The 20699-nt window shown below is 43.0% G+C and overlaps 1 protein-coding gene across 4 annotated transcripts; it reads left to right on the forward strand.

Moving 5' to 3' along the window:
- Positions 1 to 1931: 1931 nt before the first annotated feature.
- Positions 1932 to 11696, forward strand: pet100 (PET100 cytochrome c oxidase chaperone). Of its 4 annotated transcripts, none has more exons than XM_043694855.2 (4): positions 1932 to 1997; positions 9969 to 10055; positions 10593 to 10625; positions 11413 to 11696. In XM_043694855.2, exons 1-4 carry the CDS (start codon positions 1968 to 1970, stop codon positions 11506 to 11508), a joined length of 246 nt encoding a protein of 81 aa, XP_043550790.2. In that variant the 5' UTR covers positions 1932 to 1967; the 3' UTR covers positions 11509 to 11696. The 4 variants fall into 4 exon arrangements, with proteins under 4 accessions (XP_043550790.2, XP_043550791.1, XP_087839272.1 ...); XM_043694856.2 differs by lacking the exon at positions 1932 to 1997 and adding an exon at positions 2092 to 2230; XM_087983146.1 differs by lacking the exon at positions 1932 to 1997 and adding an exon at positions 3926 to 4162.
- The last annotated feature ends 9003 nt before the right edge of the window (positions 11697 to 20699 follow it).

Below are 20699 nucleotides of genomic sequence, written 5' to 3' on the forward strand. Positions count from 1 at the left end.
TTGTATAGAGAAATTCAATGGCTTATCCAATTTCCTTTTGAAGTTTCTTCTCAGCTTGATGAATTTCAATCTTTTGTGGCAGAATCAGAGCCTCCGAGCAGTGAATCACGTACCACTGCCCTGTCCCTTCCTCTTTGTGGTAGGATTTCATTATTTCTGCTTACCGGCATACCCCCATTACATTACTATTACTTAGTTTGTGTTTTTACATTGATTATGCATACCAGTTTATTGTCCGGAATGTTTCATCATCCTGGTTCTATCAATGCTGGTTCATAAAAAGTTTGCTGCATTAAGATACAAAACTGACTGAGGGGCTGAATGGCCTAAAATTGCATTCAGAGTTTTGCACATGCCCACACTTCAAAGATGTGCAGGTTAGGGTGGATTGGCCATGCTAAATTGCCCAGTGTTCAGGGATGTGTTGATTAGATTAGATTACAGTGTGGAAACAGGCCCTTCGGCCCAACAAGTCCACACCGCCCCGCCGAAGCGCAACCCACCCATACCCCTGCATTTACCCCTTACCTAACACTACGGGCAATTTAGCATGGCCAGTTTACCTGACCTGCACATCTTTGGACTGTGGGAGGAAACCGGAGCACCCGGAGGAAATCCACGCAGACACGGGGAGAACGTGCAAACTCCACACAGTCAGTCGCCTGAGGCGGGAATTGAACCCAGGTCTCTGGTGCTGTGAGGCAGCAGTGCTAACCACTGTGTCACCGTGTCAGGGGTAAGTGTAGAGCAATGGGAATAGGTATGGGTGGGATACTCTTCAGAGCGTCAGTTAGACTTGTTGGGCCGAAGGGCCTGTTTCCAAATTGTAGGGATCCTATGATTCGATTCCAACCTCGGGCATCTGTCTTTGTGGAGTTTGCACGTTCTCCCTGTGTCTGTGCATGTTTCCTCCGGGTGCCCTGGTTTCCTCCCATAGTCCAAAGATATGCGGAATTAGGGTGGATTGGCCATGCTAAATTGTCCTATAATGCTGAGGTATGTGCTGATTAGGGTGGATTGGCCATGCTAAATTACCCATAGTGTACAGGGATGTGCAGGTTAGGGTGGATTGACCATGCTAAATTACCCATAGTGCCCAGGGATGTGCAGGTTAGGGTGGATTGGCCATGTTAAATTACCCATAGTATCCAGGGATGTGCAGGTTAGGGTGGATTGGCCATGCTAAGTTACCCATAGTATCCAGGGATGTACAGGTTAGGGTGGATTCGCCATGCTAAATTCCCCATAGTGCTCACGGATGTGCAGGTTAGGGTGGATTGGCCACGCTAAATTACCCATAGTGCTCACGGATGTGAAGGTTAGGGTGGATTGACCATGATAAATTACCCATAGTGCCCAGGGATGTGCAGGTTAGGGTGGATTGGCTATGCTATATTACCCATAGAGCTCAGGGATGTGCAGGTTAGGGTGGATTGGCCATGCTAAATTACCCATAGTGCTCACGGATGTGAAGGTTAGGGTGGATTGGCCATGCTAAATTACCCATAGTGCTCACGGATGTGAAGGTTAGGGTGGATTGGCCATGCTAAATTACCCATAGTGCTCACGGATGTGAAGGTTAGGGTGGATTGGCCATGCTAAATTACCCATAGTGCTCACGGATGTGAAGGTTAGGGTGGATTGGCCATGGGAAATGGAGGGGTACAGGGATGGCGGGGAGGGGAGTATATCTGGGTTGAATGCTTTTCGGCGGTCGGTGTGGACTCGATGGACCGAAAGGCCAGCCTCCACCCTGTCGGGATTCTGCGCTTCCACCTGGTACCTGAGCGGGCGCTGCCGGCGCGTGTCTCCTTGCGACGGTGTCTCCATGGCTACCCGCGCTGAGCCTATCAGCGGCCGTCTTAGAACGGCAGTGCGGGTGGGCGTCTGAGCCGATTGGCCGGGGCTTCCAGCCAATGGCGGCGGCCGTTAGGGCGCTATCCGGTGACGGTGGAGAGGGAGTGAAGATGGGGGGAGTGAAGCTGGAGATATTCCGGGTAAATATTCTGTGGATATAAAATCATGGGCCCCGGGGTGGGATGGGGATCTATAATGTTAATACCGAATATGTGAAGCAGTAGCAGCAACCTCAGACCAGGGACAGGGAGTGTAATGTTATGAAAGTGGCAGGAAGCCAAACAAATGCCATTAAAACTGTTCCTGGGGCAGCAGAGAAGTTCCTGGGCCATGGAAGAGGGAAGGCATGAGGGCAAATGATGGACACACACAGGTAAAAACAATGACTGCAGATGCTGGAAACCAGATTCTGGATTAGAGTGGTGCTGGAAGAGCACAGCAGGTCAGGCAGCATCCGAGGACAGGCAAAATCGACGTTTCGGGCAAAAGCCCTTCATCAGGAATAAAGGCAGTGAGCCTGAAGGGTGGAGAGATAAGCTAGAGGAGGATGGGGAGAAAGTAGCATAGAGTACAATGGGTGAGTGGGGGAGGGGATGAAGGTGATAGGTCAGGGAGGAGAGGGTGGAGTGGATAGGTGGAAAAGGAGATAGGCAGGTCGGACAAGTCCGGACAAGTCATGGGGGCATTGCTGAGCTGGAGGTTAGAAACTAGGATGAGGTGGGGGAAGGGGAAATGAGAAAGCTGTTGAAGTCCACATTGATGCCCTGGGGTTGAAGTGTTCCGAGGCGGAAGATGAGGCGTTCTTCCTCCAGGTGTCTGGTGGTGAGGGAGCGGCGGTGAAGGAGGCCCAGGACCTCCATGTCATTGGCAGAGTGGGAGGGGGAGTTGAAATGTTGGGCCCCCCACGGGGCGGTTTGGTTGATTGGTGCGGGTGTCTCGGAGATGTTCCCTAAAGCGCTCTGCTTGGAGGCGCCCAGTCTCCCCGATGTAGAGGAGACCGCATCGGGAGCAACGGATACAATAAATGATATTAGTGGATGTGCAGGTAAAACTTTGGATGTGGAAGGCTCCTTTAGGGCCTTGGATGGAGGTGAGGGAGGAGGTGTGGGCACAGGTTTTACAGTTCCTACGGTGGCAGGGGAAAGTGCCAGGATGGGAGGGTGGGTATTAGGGGGGCGTGGACCTGACCAGGTAGTCACGGAGGGAGCGGTCTTTGCGGAAGGCGGAGAGGGGTGGGGAGGGAAATATATCCCTGGTGGTGGGGTCTTTTTGGGGGTGGCGGAAATGTCGGCGGATGATTTGGTTTATGCGAAGGTTGGTAGGGTGGAGTCACACCAATAAATTTAGGGTGTAGGTTTGCTCGCTGAGCTGTATTTTTGATATCCAGACGTTTCATTACCTGGCTAGGTAACATCATCAGTGGTGACCTCCAAGTGAAGCGAAGCTGTTGTCTCCTGCTTTCTGTGTATATTTTTCTCCTGGATGGGGTTCCTGGGGTTTGTGGTGATGTCATTTCCTGTTCGTTTTCTGAGGGGTTGATAGATGGTATCTAGATCTATGTGTTTGTTAATGGCGTTGTGGTTGGAATGCCAGGCTTCTAGGAATTCTCTGGCATGTCTTTGCTTAGCCTGTCCCAGGATAGATGTGTTGTCCCAGTCAAAATGGTGGTTTTTTTCATCCGTGTGTAGGGCTACGAGGGAGAGAGGGTCGTGTCTTTTTGTGGCTAGCTGGTGTTCGTGTATCCTGGTGGCTAACATTTTTCCTGTTTGTCCTATGTAGTGTTTGTGGCAGTCCTTGCATGGAATTTTGTAGATGACGTTGGTTTTGTCCATGGGTTGTACTGGGTCTTTTAAGTTTGTTAGTTTTTGTTTGAGAGTGTTGGTGGGTTTGTGTGCTACTAGGATTCCAAGGGGTCTTAGTAGTCGGGCTGTCATTTCTGAAACTTCTTTGTATGGTAAGGTGGTTAGGGTTTCTGGCTGTGTTAGGTCTGCTTGTCGTGGTTTGTTCTTGAGGAATCTATGGACTGTATTTTTTGAGTATCTGTTCTTCTTGAATACATTGTACAGGTGGTTCCCCTCTGTTTTCCAAAGTTCGTCTGTGCTGCAGTGTGTGGTGGCTCGTTGGAATAGTGTTCTAAACCAACACATAGATCCAGATACCATTTATCAACCCCTCAGAAAATGAACAGGAAATGACATCACCACAAACCCCAGGAATCCCATCCAGGAGAAAGATATAAATAGAAAGCAGGAGACAACAGCTTCGCTTCACTTGGAGGTCGCCACTGATGATGTTACCTAGCCAGGTAATGAAACGTCTGGATATCAAACCTACAGCTCAGCGAGCAAACCTACACCCTAAACCTCAACCTGAGCAAACACCAATAAAGCTAGATTCCATCTGTGGAGAGAACACACTTCTTCAGACTAAGACTACCAAATGCTGGAGATCACAGTGGGTCAGGCAGCATCCATGGTGAGAGAGCAAGCCAACGTTCCAAGTCTCGATCAGTCTTCATTAGAGCCGATGTGAGGTGTGGAGGAAGCAGTGTTTGGGGGGGGGTGCAGGGTATTGGAGTTCTGGGGGAGTTGGGGGGAAGCATGTTGGTCATTCAGATTAAGTGATCAGAATGTTAGAATGGCAGAGCAATGGTATGTCTAACTGTCAGCCTGCGCCCCACTGGGGGAGGGGGAGCAGGGGTGTGGTACTGCAACAAATAAAGCTAAAAGGGGAGGAATGAGTTCACGGTTTGATGGTGTTGAACTCAATATTGAGCCCAGAAGTTTGTAAACTACCTAGTTTGAAGATGAGATGTTGCTCCTCCAGTTTGCGCTGTGATTTGGAGGAGCATTGCAGCATGCCAAGGACAGACAAGTGGTCATGCGAGCGAGATACTGCGTTAAAGCTAAATAGCCTGTTGGCAGCTCAGTGAAGTTGGTATTTATGCTTCTGATGGATTTTATTTTGGTTTGATCTATTATGGTCATATGTATCTCGGTACAATGAAAAGGTTCGTTTTGCATGCAGTACGTAACATTCAAAGATATAGGGTGATTGGACAGAACAAGGAAGTTGCATAAAAAGCAAGATCAATATTAGATTTGAAATTTGAGACGTCCATTCGGAAGTCTATTAACAGTGGGGGAAAAGCTCTCTTTGAAGCTGTTGGTACGTGTGTTTAAGCTTCTGTATCTTCTGCCAAATTGAAGAGATTGAAAGAGATTGTAACTGGAGTGGGAGGCATCTTTGATGATGATGGCTGTCTTTCAGAGGCAGCAAAAGTGTAGCTGGATGGAAGGTTGACTTGCATGATGACCTCAGCTGTGTTCACAATGCTGTAGAAGGAGTTAGGGAGGTAAGCATCACCTTTTCCTAGCAGCTATCACGTCTCTAGAAGGGTCATTGGACTTGAAACATCAACAATACTTTCTCTCCCCACAAATGCTGCTGAGTTTCTCTGGCGATTTCTGATCTTGTTAGTTTCAACACCCGCAGTTCCTTGTTTTAAACCAGATTCTACTTCTGGCTTCCAAAAGATTTCAACGCTGCTGGAGTGTGTTTCTTGTATTGGCTGCTGCAGCAGCAAAAATATTCAGCAGAATCTTTGTGTGTATTTGAATGAGAGAGAAAATGCAAAGTTAACCTTTATGGATTGATGACCTCGTGACAGTAAGCTACCTCCTCTCCCAAGGTGATTGAAATCTGAAATTCGATTTCAAGCATCACCTGAGGCTGTGTTCTGCCTTGGGATCTCTCAATGCTTTGTTTGCATCTTACTTTGAAAACGAAAGTCAAGGTCAATGCAGCAATATGTAATTCAGAAGAAATCTGAAGACCGCTGGGGGTAGTTGAGTGGAATGTTGTGGATATATTGGAAAAAATGATGAGAAGACTAGATAAATACAAGGGACAAAGATATAGAAGGTTATGCTGACTGAGTGAGCAGTGGAGGAGTGGGAGGAAATAAATGTAGAGTATAAAACATGTTGGGTCCAATGGCTTCTTTCCATGCTGAACATTCTATGTCAAGAAATGATGCATAATTCACTATAATGAAATCTAAGGTTGTATTCAATCCTCATCTGTTGATTGCAAGTTGTTCACATTTGTCTTTTGATAGCTGCTTAGACGCAACTGTTTACAAAACATTAATTTCAAAGGTGTGACCGAGAGCAGGAAAAAAATGTTTTTGATATTGCTTGATGGCTAATGGCCTGTTGCAATCACAGGAATTGAACAGTTTGATTTTGTCACATACCATCGAGTAATAATGTATTAAAGAGAAAAGCTGCTTTAGGCGAAGTTTTGCTCATAATTTTTCAACAAAAAAAAGACTGTATTCCATTGCTTACAGTCCTATTTCTTTTCCATCTTTGTCTTTCCTGTTAGCTTTTCTTTAATCATTTCTCTCCAATGCTATTTTCCATTTGCTGCTCTCAAGTGATTGCGTCCAGTTATTTTCCCATCTCAACCATATTAAATGCTTGAGGTGCTTTCAGTCATGTTGGAATATGTACCCATTAGTAGCAGATAAAAGGATTATTTTAGCAATACCTAGCGACTCACATTGTCAAGCAGACCTTATGCAATTCTTACATTTTCACTTGTTTTGTGATGGACTCAGTTCACCATTGTTTTTATGGTGCACCCTGCACACTGTTTATTTTCAAATAACTGTCTAATTTCCTATAGAATATTTAATTGAACTTGCCTGTGCCACACTGCTAGACAATGCCTCTAGATTTTAACCACTCAATGTATAAAAATGTTTTCCCTCCTATCACTTTTGCTTCTTGTACTAAGTATTTTACATCTGTCTGCGTTTGTTCTCAATTATTTTACCCGATTGACTCTGTTCAGACCCCTCTTGACTTGAATGCTTCAGTCAGATTTATTCTTGGCCTTCTCTTCTGTGGGGAAAGCAGTGACAACTTCTCCCAATCTATCTTCATATTCCTTATCCCTTGAACCACTCTTATAAACCACCCTCTGCACTCACCCAGTGCCAGGGCTTGTTGCAACTCTCTAGATGAGACAAAATTAGTTTCTTACACAAGTTAAACATAACCTCCTTCCACTACATCGTATGCCCCTGTAAGTAAAACGTAGGATACTGTATGGGGAGAAAGTGAGGTCTGCAGATGCTGGAGATCAGAGCTGAAAATGTGTTGCTGGAAAAGCGCAGCAGGTCAGGCAGCATCCAGGGAACAGGAGAATCGACGTTTCGGGCATAAGCCCTTCTTCAGGAATGGCTTATAGTAACAGATAAAACATAGGATACTGTATGTTTTATTAAGTGTTGGTACAAACTGTCCAGCCACCTTTTGTCACTTATGCACATGTACACCCAAGTCCCTCTGCTCCTTTAGATTTGTACTCTTTTATTTTATATTGATCCTTCATGTATTTCCTATCAAACTTATCTCACATTTCTTTGCATTGAACTCCAACTGCCACCTATCACCCACTCCACCAATATCAAAAAGTTGGAAAAGCACAGCCGGTCAGGCAGCATCATTAGAACAGGAGAGTCGACATTTCAAGCATAGGCTCTTCAACAGGCACCACACATTTTGACTCTGATCTCCAGCAGCTGCAGTCCTCACTTTCTCTCACTCCACCAATGTGTCTATGTCCTATTGAAGTTTTGTACAATCCACACAGTTAGAATACTCAGGTTTTGTAACACCCACAAATTTTGAAATTGTGCCCTGTGCGCGGATTATTTATTTCCATACAATGATCATGATCGCAACATTTATACCAATTGGAGGATTCAAATGCATTGGTATGTGTTTATTGTTATTGTCTGTTTCTGAGAGAGGAGGAGATTGTAAGATTGATTCCTGTCAAGAGTGTAAGAAAGAAAGAGTCATAATGTACCAATTGGAAAGAAAACTAAGAATCTGAATCCTCATGTTATAAATTTCATACAGAAGTTATATATTTACAATGATGGAGAACATTGATCTCTTCTTGATATTCCATATGTTGCCATCACTGAATCCTTAACAAACAACATTCTGGGGGTTGCCATTGACCAGAAACTGAACTGGGCCAGCCATATAAGTACTGAATGGAGAGACCACCCGGGTTTAGCTACATAGTTCCTTGAAAGTTATATCGCAGGTAGAAAGAGTGGTAAGGAAGGCATTTGGTACGCTGGCCTTCATTGCTCAGACCATTGATTATAGGGGTTGGGGTGTTTTGTTGTAATTGTACAGGATATTGGTAACTTTTGGATTACTGTGTAAAGTTCTGGTTGCTCTGCTATAAGAAGGTTATTATTAAATTGGAGGGGGTGCAGAAATGATTTACAAGGATGTTAGCAGGACTGAAGGGTTTGAGTTTACAGGTAGGCTGGGACTTCTTTCACTGGAGCATAGGAGGTTGTGGGGTGATCTTATAGAGGTTTATAAACTCATGAGGGGCATAGATAAGATGAATAGCAAATGTCTTTTTTTGTACCATAGGGAGTTCAAAACTAAAGGGCATCATTTTAAGGTGAGAGTAAAAAGATTTGAAAGGGATCCAAGGGGCAACATTTTCACACAGGATGGTTCACACAGATATAGTTATAACGTTTAAAAGACATTTGGACAGATTAATGAACAGGAAAGTTTAAGAGGGATATGGGCCAAATGCAAGCAAATGGGACTAGCTTAGTTTGGGAAACTTGATTTATTGTTGTTGCATACAGTGAAAAGTGTTGTTTTGCTACACAGGTAGATCATACCATATAAAGCATCAGGGTAGCAGAACAGAGTACAGTGTTACAGCTGCAGAGAAGATGCAGAAAGAGAGGGAGAGAGATCAGAACTAACTTTTGAAAGATCTGCTCAAAAGTCTGATAACAGCAGGGAAGAAGCTGTTTTTGAATCTGTGCGTACGTGTATACAGATTTTTTTATCCTCTGCCCAATGGAAGAGGGTGGAAGTGAGAATAACCGGGGTCTTTGATTATTTTGGTTACTTCCCTGAGGCAATGGGAAGTATAGATGGAGTCAATAGATGGGAGGCTGGTTTGAGTGATGCACTAGGCTGTGTTCACAACTCTCTGTAGTTTCTTGCGGTATTGGGAGGAGCAGTTGCCATACCACGCTGTGATGCTTTCTATGGTCAGTGTGGACGAGTTGGACCAAAGGATCTGTTTCCATGCTGAATAACTCTTAAGAGCAGGTTAGATGCTGGAGGTTCTGCTGAGAGTAACTCAACTGACTCCTCAAAGACTGCAGACCATCTACAGGCTGCAAATCAGAAGCGAAATGAATTTTTCTCCACTCACCTAGAAGAGTGCAGCTTCAACAACATTCAAAGCTTGACACAATCCAGGACAAAGTAGCTTACTTGATTGACATCCCATTTAACACCTTAGCATTTGCTCCGATCACCACCAACGCAGGTAGTAGCAGTGTGCACCAACCACAAGGTGCGTTGTAGGAATTCATGAAAGTTTCAAAGATAGTACCTTGCATGCCCTGAATTCGATGATTTAGGAGGTCCAGGATAGCAGAAACAGGGCAATACCATGACTTGCAAGTTCCCCTACCTGTCTCTTAGGATGCTGACTGGGAATATATGGCTGTTCCTTCAGCGTCACTGGGTCAAAATCATGGAACCACCTACCCTAATAGCTCTTTGGATGTACCTACACCATATGGACTGCAATGGTTCAGGAAGGCAGCTCATCATCACCCTTACATAGGCAATTAGAGATGGGATGTAATCGAATGTTCCATTATCAATGAGGTAATATAATGTTGGAAGTCTTCTTTGGATGTGACAGTAATCCACAGCTGGTGGAGGTGATGCTGAATAACCCACATCATTGTTCAATGTCCAGGCTAAAATTTGTCCCAAAGTATAATAGACCTTCCTCTCCATTTCTATGAGGTACTGCTAATATAAATTAGCTGTGTTTTCACTTTATGTGTAAGCCACTGCATTCAAAGTAGCTCATTGCTTGAGTCAGTTTACTGATTATGTGATATAAATGCATTCTTGAATGCTTATACACCAATGTGAGGCTTGAATGATTGTCAAAATCTGGATAATTGTGTGGACACAAAGCAGTCAAGCTGTTTATGATATTAACTGTTTCTTTATTATCAGATGTGCCTTTACCTGTCATTCCCTGTGACAGTGTTTTGGATCTCCAATCAAGCAGAATACTTTGAGGAATATGTGATCAAAAGGAAGGTCAGTGAGTGACAGGCTGCAGTTTGCAGTTGTTCAAAAGGTGACATTGAAATGTGTATTGACATTCACTTGGCATGAGATACTGAGTTTCAGAAAGCTGAGTAAAGCGTACATTTTGTCAGTAATTCCCCCTCAATCAAAAGATCAAAGGTAGAGTAGTCCACGAGCTCTTTCACATCTTGATGGTTGGGTACATTGGTTAAAAGAACAAATTTCAGTGTCTGGGATCTAACTCTGATCTTCTACAAATTCAAAGTGGCATAATCATAAGTTCACTCTGTTTCGTTTCTACTTGTGATTCTCCCCCCTTTCCAGCCTAGCCAACTGTTGGGCTTTATAAAATAATGGGAAGTTCCTTTCTTGTGAGGGTTATTTTTCTCATAACTTTGTAAGGTGCTTTCTGTACTGTTGACTGCACTTCACCTTGTATTTTTCAAAGTTAAAAATCCCACAGATCAGGTTCTAGTCCAACAGGTTATTTGGAAGCACTAGCTTTTGAAGCGCTGCTCCTTCATCAGGTGGTATTGTATTTTTCAGAGAGAGATCTATCCGCCAGAAGAGAAGATGCGTGTAAGTACCTGAACTCCTGAACCTTCCTTTTTAACATGTTTATCCTAATACTTTGTAGCTAAGTTTTTGAATCTAGGTTCCTTTGTACCCAAAGTGGCACAGTGTTTGGCGACATTTTCATTGCACTCCTGTACTTCTGCACTTGAGTACACTTGAAAATAAAATCTAAATGTTGTGAAAATGGTACACAATGGCAATCAGCTGGCTAAAAATGAACAATGAACATTTCAGTTTATTTTTCTCATAAAGCACTTCTTACATCTGCAGTATTCTAAGAGAATCGAGGAATTATGGAGATAATACGGGAAGCTGGTTTGAAGTAGACGATCTGCCATGATCACTCTGAACAGTAGCAGATTTGAAGGGCTGAATGGCCCATTCCAGCTCCAACCTTGCTTAAATTTCAATGACCAAAAAATAATTTTACAAGTGGCTTATAGCAAGATTGAAAATTTTAAAAATCAAAACTTCAGGAATGGAACATTCTACAAGCTGCAAAAATAATTTCCTGTTTAATGTCCCATGGCAATCATTTATTTCCATTATCACTAGAGAGAGGGCAGCAACTATCATCCTGTTGAGCTCTTGTAAATAGTTTCCTACTTGCAGAGATATTGTGTTATTGCTTTGAGAGATGTAATGATCATAAATACTTCAACCACTTCTCGCAACACAATATCATAAGGGTAGTTTTTATAAGTATTTTCATAAACAAACACACACACTTCTGAACTATTGTTCAGTTTCAAGAATTGATTCTGATGCTGCTTTCTTTTAATGATCACAGCGCAAAGAGTTGGAAGATTTCAAGGAACGAATGAGAGAAAAACGGGAACAAAAATTACTGCGTGCCCTCGAAACCCAGAAAACACAAGAACAGTAAAGCAGAGTCAATATTGCACAGGCTGTCACCATGTCTTCAATTAATTGAAGTGTTGGAACTTTGCAAGACTTTTTTTCTCTTCTCTGAGATTCTTTATCAGTCGTTGATTATTGCATAAAAGCCAAACTGTACGTAACACACTGATCTTAAGTTATTTTTTACAAAATAAAAGTAATACATAGCTATAACAGTGCTGGTAAAAAATTTGTTTGTAGAATATTTGCACATAATTTGCACATCATAAAGCTCTTCTGGTTTTGACCACTGCACCTTTTTGAAGTTTGCATCAGTGTATTAGATTCAGAGGCATGCCAACTGTGGTAATTGTACTGTAACGGTTTGAGGAATTTGCTTGTGGTGACCAGACATTATTTGAGCCAGAGAAGCATAATTTGAATGTCAGCCATCTTTAGTCAGGCTACCATCTTTTGCAGAGCTCTGCCTCTACTGGTAGTCTGCATCTGCCTGCTCTAACAGTTTAATGTTGATCCACTATTTACCTCGTGCTTCAGTGATCCCAATTGCTTTCTATTTTTTTTCTTTTTTACACTTGAGCTAATCAGCTACCTCGTCTCCTGGTTATTTTTTTTTAACCCTCACACTACTGCCTAGTTGTGGTAGTGCTTATATTTTCCCCAGCACCCAATTGCTTTCTATTCTATATGCTTCCTACAGTCCGGAATTGCATTACCTCAATGAGAGCAATAAATCTTGTAGCATTTGCTAGTTGTGTCTTTTTGTTATATTTGTACAATTGTGACAGAGTTAAACTGGGAGGAGAAAGTGAGGTCTGCAGATGCTGGAGATCAAAGTTGAAACTTTATTGCTGGAACAGCACAGCAGGTCAGGCAGCATCCAGGGAACAGGAGATTCGACGTTTCGGGCACAGGCCCTTCTTCAGGAATGAGCAGAGAGTGTTCAGCAGGAGAAGATAAAAGGTAGGGAGGAGGGACTTGGAGGAGGGGCGTTGGAAATGTGATAGGTGGAAAGAGGTCAAGGTGAGGGTGATAGGTCGGAGTAGGATGGAGGCGGAGAGGTCAAGAAGAAGACTGCAGGTCAGGAAGGCAGTTAAACTGTAATGTTGCCTGAATACAGACAGATTTGGTGGCTCTTTTTCAATGGTAGACCATTTGTTATGTACAGTCTGTCATTGATTCATAACGATTGGGACTACATTGCTGGAATCCAAACAAAATCTTCTCAATTTTAAGAAGTTATTTTTTACATGAACATGCAATTCCAGAAAATCACTCAACTGTTTACACTGGGTGAACAATGACTAAGTGAATATTTTGGAACTATTTCATAGGTAGATAGGGATGGGAAGAGGAAACAACATGGTGTATATAATGACAAGTGCATTTTGTTAATGCAGGGAATGTAAACATCCGATTCAGGGAAACAAATGGGCAATCTATCGTTCAAGTATGTATAACTGTTACTATTAATTTCACTTGCACTCTGAACTAGAAGCTAGATTATAATAAATTATGATGACAAGGCAGCAACAAAACAATGCTGAAAATTAAACATTTTGGTTTTATGAAAAGGATTTTTACATTTTAAGGAGGTGTAATTACTGTTTTTATCTTTTTTGTTAAAGGTCTGATTGACACTTTTGAATTAAATAGTACAAAACAACTTTACATTAATTCTAATTTCTATCATCCATGTAGGTGGCTAGAATATCAGGTTAATCACTATTGCTTCCACTGAGCAGTGTTTTCCTCAGTGTGGTAAGTGCCTTTTTTAATGGTACACTTAATCAAGAGGATTAACTCTTTGTATTATGATTGACTTATTTAAAACAGTAAATAAAATATTGCATTAGTGATCAGTGTGATCTCTTTGTGAGAGGCTCAGGAAATGTTTCCCTTATGTGGAAATGCCAGTGGAAACAGACTGAACTATTTATTTCCCTGTCGGTGATTGGTGCAATAGCTTTTGCAATGATTGCTAGGTTAAGCTTACATGGGCATCAGGATAACACTTACAAGTGATAGGGACAATCTGAAAATACTGGTTGCTGTGACACCATTCTTGATTCTGACATTCCAAGTGATCACTGCCATAACTATATTGTAGCAAACATTTGTTAAGGTTGTAGGAACAGTAATAATGTGCAAGTAAACCAATACATGGAGATTAAGTAATCTATTAACAGTCTGCCAGTAACCTGAGATCCCCTGACGGAGCCTCATGTGGTATGAAAACCAAGGTCTATAATTGACCATGCTGTAAGCATCAGGTCCAGAGATAAATAGCAGTGCTTCAGGAAAAAACAATCCAAAACGGATGGCCATTTGGTTGCAGTGTAGAGGTTTATTTAATCATGAGGGGCATGGATAAGGTGAAAAGAAAAGGTCTTTTCCTCAGGGTGGGAGAGTCCATAACTACAGGGCATAGGTTTAAGATGAGATCGAAAGATTTGAAAGGGACCTAAGGGGCAGCTTTTTCACCCAGAAGGTGGTGCTTGTATGGAATGAGCTGCCAGAGTGAATGGTGGAGGCGAGTACAATTACAACATGAAAAAGGCTTTTGGATGGGTCTATGAATAGGGAGGGTTTAGAAGGATATGGGCTGAATGTAGGCACATGGGACTAGATCAGATTGGGATGTCTGTTCAGTGCAGACGAGTTGGACAGAAGAGTCTGTTTCTCAGCTGTATGACCCAATGACTTTATGTAGAAGGCAGATGGGCCTCAGTTTAAGGCCTTGTTGGAAAGGCTATGGCTCCAGAAATGCAGCACTCCCGCAGTGCCTCACAGTAGTTCCATTTTTGTATGTTGGACTAGATGACTGCCTTGTGTCGAATCGCAAGAAGACATTATGTACCTGTTAACTAGGAATATGTACGTTAGCCTCCCTGTGAGATTCCAGGTTTAAAATGTTTGCAGATTGCTGACAATTGAATTAAACAATTATGTTTCTGGAAAGTTATACCTACAAATATAAAAACCTAAACAATTGTGTGAATCTAGGTTTTGCTTAATGATTCTTTTCATTAGAATGGTTATCTCTGAAAACAGATTCACTTCACTACCTCAGTGGCACCTTTTAATTGGTGTTTTAATTGCTGTGCAACAAAAGGTTGCACAGCATTGGTTTGGGCTGTACAGTGTTACAATTCGCCACATGGTTTGTGGCTGTTAGAGGGCGGATAGAAGAATGTGCAAAACGATTATCGGAAAGCCTCAGAGGTGTTTGGGTGGTGCGTGTCACAGGAAGCAAAATATGTTGGAAACTTCAATTTTATAGCTTGACTTGGTGGAAAGGGTTAAATACCTGAATCATGGTGGCTCCGAATATAGTAAATTTAAAATCATATCATATTTTCCTCATGACTCTCATTTTCTTTTATTCGTTCATCGGATGGGAAGATCACTTATTAGGCCAGCACTTATGAACACAGTTGTCCTTAAGAAGGTGGTGACAAGTTGCCCTCTTGAACTGCTGCACTCCATGGGCATAGGAACACCACAGCATCATTAAGGAGGGCAGTCCAGGAAAGTGATGGCGAAGGGACTGCAACGTAGTTCCAAGTCAGATGGTGTGTGCATAGAGGGCAACTTGTGGATGACGGTCTGATTTTAATGCCACTAGACTAGAAATCTAGAGGCCCAGGCTAATGCTATGAAGTTGAGTTTAATTCCCACCAGCACATCTCCTGGAGGAATTTAAATTCAACAAATAATTCCAGAATGCAATTGTTTAGCTTCCCTAATGGTCCAGGGTCATTAAGGATATTCAAGGCTGAGATAAACAGATTTTGAACTAGTAAAGGGATCAAAGGTAATGAGGAAAAGGTCGAAAAGTGGAGTTGAATATCATTGGAACAGCTGTGACCTCATTGAATGGCAAAGCAGATTAAATTGTTGAATGGCCTACTCCTGCTCTGACATCTTATGGTCTTATTGTAGGTGATGGTATTCCCAGTTATCTGATGCTTTTGTTCTTCCATGCAGTAGAGATCACAGGTTTGGAAAGTGCTTTTGAAGTAACCTGAATGAGTTGCTGCAATGGATCTCTAGATGTTGTACACTGTAAGGCACTGGTGTGGGGAGTCAAGTAGTTCAGTTGTTAGTGTGGGATATACACCAATACTAACAGTATCAGTTCAATCCCTATATGGCTGAGGCAGTTGTTGAGTCACAGAGTTATACTAAATTAATCTACTCCAATTTGCCAGTATTTGGCCTATATCCCGCTAAAAGGTAAAAACAATGACTGCAGATGCTGGAAACCAGATTCTGGATCAGTGGTGCTGGAAGAGCACAGCAAGTCGTCACTGATGGAGATGGAGAGGTCCAGGAAGGGGAGGGAGGTGGCAGAGATGGTCCAGGTAAATTTTGCTGTGCTCTTCCAGCACCACTGATCCTATATCCCGCTTATCCCGCTCATCCCTTCCTAATCATGTAGCCATCCAGATGCCATTTAAATGTTGAAATACCAGCCTCTACCAGCAGCTCATTCCACACACATCACCCTCTGCATGAAAAGGTTGCCCCTTAGGTCCCTTTTAAATCTTTCCCCTCTCACCTTAAGCCTATGCTCTCTAGTTTAGGACTTCCCCACTCTGCGAAAAAGAGCTTGACTATTCACTCTATCCATGCCCCTCATAATTTTATAAACTTCAATGTGGTCACCCCTCAGCCTCCAACACACCAGGGAAAGTAGCCCCAGCCTATTCAGCCTCTCCATACAGTTCAAGCTCTCTAACCCTGGCAACATCCTTGTAAATCTTTTTTGAACCCTTTCAAGTTTCACAACCTTCTTCCTATAGCAGAGAGAACAAAATTGAACACAGTATTCCAAACACGGCCTAACCAATGCCCTGTTGGGCCGCAACACAATATCCCAACTCCTTCAATTTAATGTTCTGACCAGTAAAGGCAAACGCATCAAACACCTTCTTCTCTGTACTATCTACCTGTGACCCCACCTTCAAGGAATTATGAACCTGCACTCCAAGATCTCTTTGTTTAGCAACACTCCCCAGGACCGTACCATTAAGTGTATAAGTCCTGCCTGATGTGCCTTTCCAAAATGCAGCCCTTCACGTTTATCTAAATTAAACTCCACCTGCCACTCCTCAGCCCGTCTGATCAACGTCTCGTTCTCTCAGATAATCCTGTTCACTGTCCACTACAAACTCCAAACTTACTAACCATTTCTCCTATATTCACATCCAAATCATTTATGTAAATGACAAAAAGAAGTGGACCCAGCACCAATCCATGCGGCACACCGCTGGTCACAGACCTCCGTCCAAAAAAAAACCCTCCACCACAGCCCTGTGGCTCTTACTTGCATTTGTATACAAATGGCTAGCTCTCCCTGGATTCCATGTTGATCTAACCTTGAACACTAGTCTACCAGGCGGAATCTTGTCGAATGTCTTGCTGAAATGTCGATAATATCCACCGTTCTGCCCTCATCAAACTTTAAAAAAAACTCCAGTTATTGAGACACCTGCCTCCTAGCTTAGTTAATACATGACATAAGGTTTATTAAGATTAGATTAGATTACATTACAGTGTGGAAACAGGCCCTTCGGCCCAACAAGTCCACACCGACCCGCCGAAGCGCAACCCACCCATACCCCTACATTTACCCCTTACCTAACACTACGGGCAATTTAGCATGGCCAATTCACCTGACCTGCACATCTTTGGACTGTGGGAGGAAACCGGAGCACCCGGAGGAAACTCACGCAGACACGGGGAGAACGTGCAAACTCCACACAGTCAGTCGCCTGAGGCGGGAATTGAACCCGGGTCTCCGGCGCTGTGAGGCAGCAGTGCTAACCACCGTGCCGCCCACATGATCTCTCACAGTGAGTAGAGTACTGAAAAGAGAGACCAATCAATCAAATTTGCCTATTGGGATATCTGGTCAGCATGGACGAGTTGGAACGAAGGGTCTGTTTCTGTGCTGTACATCTCTATGACTCTATTAGAATACCTTAAGTGGGTTTTATGGGAACATTTTATGTCAGAAGAAACAAAAGGTTATTTTGGAAGTTACTGTGAAGTGAATCTGCTTTGGTGTGTTTTTTTGCTGATTTTAGATTCCCTATGGTGTGGAAACCATACCAGTCCCCACCAACCCTCTGAAGAGCGACCCACTCTCCTTTGACTAACGCACCTAACAGTGGACAATTTAGCGTGGCCAATTCACCTGGCCCATACATCTTTGGACTGCAGGAGGACCTGCACAGACACAGGGAGAATATGCAAACTCCACACAGACAGTCACCCGAGGCTGGAATTGAACCTGGGTCCCTGGTGCTGTCAGACAGCAGTGCTTACCACTGAGCCACTGTGCCACACCTACTCATTAGTCAATTTATTTAACAGCTGATCACTAGCAATACCGCTCGTGATTTGCCAAGCGATATATAATAATGGGTTGTCTATAAATTTAAGACAATAATAATCCAGTATGTTAAGAAAGATTGTGAAACTAAATCAGACTGCTGATTCTGCTGATATTGCTGAAAGAAATGGAAGCTGTGCTCACAACCCTACATCTGTAATCCTTTCCAGGCGCGTAAGTCCAAGATTTTTTTAAACAATCCATCCTCAGGATGTGGGCAGTGCTGGGTAGGTTATTGCCCATCCTTACTTGGCCAGAGGGCAGCTAAGAGCTAACCACATCGCTTTGCTTTTGGAGTTTCATGTAGACCAGACCAGGTAAGGATGGCAGATTTCCTTCCCTCTGAGGCAGTAGCGAATCGGTTGGCTTTTTCCCAACAATGTAATCGTTGGATTTGTAATTCCAGGTTTTTTAATTTATCCCATCCGTCACGGAAGCACTCAAACCCAGGCCCGCAGAACATTACCTGAGTCACTGGATTAATAGGCTAGCAATAATGCCATTAGGCCATCACCTCCCTGAATAGCTATTTGATATCTTAGATATTTAAAATATCTGTTCATCTCTAATTCATCTTGTGCAAACTATAATAGCTCTGCCATTGTCTCAGGAATTCCCTTTCACATCCTCTCTATCTTATTTAAATTTGTTAATGGGATTTGGCTGTTGCTGGCTGGCCCAGCATTTATTGCCTATCCCTAATTGCCTAAAGAAAGTGACAGTGAGCTGTATCCTTGGGGTGTAGGGACACCCCCAGTACTGTCAGGAAGGGAGTTCCTCACTTTCCTGTTTTAAGACAAGGGTGGCACAGTGGCTCAGTGGTTAGCACTGCTGCCTTACAGCACCAGGGACTAGGTTCAATTCCACCTTCAGGTGACTATGTATCTGCGTGGGTTTCCTCGGAGTGCTCCAGTTTCCTCCCACAGTCCAAAGATGTGCAGGTTAGATGGGTTGGCCATGCTAAATTGCCCATAGTGTCCAGAGATGTGCAGGCTAGTTGGATTAGCCATGGGAAATGCAGGGTTACAGAGATAGGATAATGGGATGGGTCTGGGTAGGATGCTCTTCAAATGATTGCTGTGACTCAATGGGTCGAATTGTCTGCTTTCACACTGTAGGGATTCTATGAAAACACACCATAAAATCTTTGATCAAGCCTTGTGGTCATGTGCTCTAGCATCTCCTCAAATGGCTTACATTGCTTCAAAGGAGGGATGGACCTGATTGAGGGCAACAGAATTTTGCTAGTCTGATTCCTGGAATGGTTATATTGCCGTATGTGGAGAGATTGAAGAAATTGGGCCTATATTCTCTCGCGTTTCAAAGAATTAAATTTACAGGGGAGATATTGATCGGACGTTTTCCCTGGCTAATGAGTCTTGAATCAATGGACACATTTTCAGAATAAAGGGTAGACCACATAAGGGTGAGATGAGGAAGAATGTCCTCAGTCAGAGGATGGTGAAACTTTATAATTCTCTACCCCGAGGGCAGCGGAACCTCAGCCATTGAGCTTGTTCAATACAGCAGTCGATAGCTTCCTGGATACCAATGATATCGAGCGTATGGAGTCATTGGAAAAAGGAATGGAGAGGTAGATGATCAGCCATGATTTGTTTGACGGTCAGAAAAAGTTCAGTGGACCTAATGGCCTATTCCTGTTACTACTACTGCTAAACTTGCTGCAGTGTTTTTGCTGCATCTTATTATGTTAAAGGTGCCACACAAATGCAAGTTGTTGTTCCCATCGACTGGAGAAAGGCTCAGGTGTAATATTCATCAATGGTAATTATTTAGAGTAATTTTAGAACCAAAGGTAAATTGCAAGAAGGGATCGTAATGGATAACCCTATACGTTCATCTCGACGTAAGGGTTATTACAGACTCTCATTAAAACATCTGGAAATTAGGTCCATGACTCACCAACTTGTGTAATTATTTCAGAAAGCTGCTAAGTTATGGTAGGCAGTTTAATTCTGTACTAGAGCTTTTTGACAAGGTGCTGCACACATAGCTATTGGCTGTTTGTCTTGTATCTTAAAACAATCTTGGGCAGCACGGTGGTTAGCACTGCTGTCTCACAGCGCCAGAGACCCAGGTTCAATTCCCGCCTCAGACAACTGACTGTGTGGAGTTTGCACATTCTTCCCATGTCTGCGTGGGTTTCTTCCGGGAGCTCTTGTTTCGTCCTAAGTCAGGTGAATTGACCTGCTAAATTGCCCATAGTGTTAGGTGCATTAATCAGGGGGAATGGGTCTGGATGGGTTACTCTTTGGAGGGTTGGTGTGGACTTGTAGGGCCGAAGGGCCTGTTTCCATACTGTGAATAATCTAATCTAATCAAAAATTCGAAAGTAAAGATCAGTGATTTCTCCAGTTTTGCACAACCCAGCAACAATCACTCTCTAGATGCATTGTGAAGACCTGCTATACTAATCACATTTGATGAAAAGCCTTTATCCTGAGCTTCTCCTTCTGTCTGCAAAGTGTGGAAAGAGAATTTCAGCATCAGTACTTTTAAAGCAATATTCAACTTCAAAAAGAATAATTGAGTGCATAATGCATTCCAATTTTTAGTCAGTTTTCAGAAGAAGTTTTATTTGTGCAGTTACTGGTGACTTTGAAAGTGATATCTGTAGGCAGGTTACTAAACTTTGCAGTGTGCAGGAGCTCATTCATTGTCAGTAGACAATCATTAATGCAGCATGTTCTAACACTCATTTTAATTGACTGCAATAATTAAAAGCTCTCTCTCACTTAGAAGCATTATCTCTTCGAGCTCATTACCCTTGAGCAGTACTGCAGACTCTTGTG

The sequence above is a fragment of the Chiloscyllium plagiosum genome, unplaced genomic scaffold, assembly GCF_037043375.1.
Source record: "Chiloscyllium plagiosum isolate Xiang-an unplaced genomic scaffold, Cpla_swu_hap1 HiC_scaffold_45, whole genome shotgun sequence".
Taxonomy (NCBI): Eukaryota; Metazoa; Chordata; class Chondrichthyes; order Orectolobiformes; family Hemiscylliidae; genus Chiloscyllium; species Chiloscyllium plagiosum.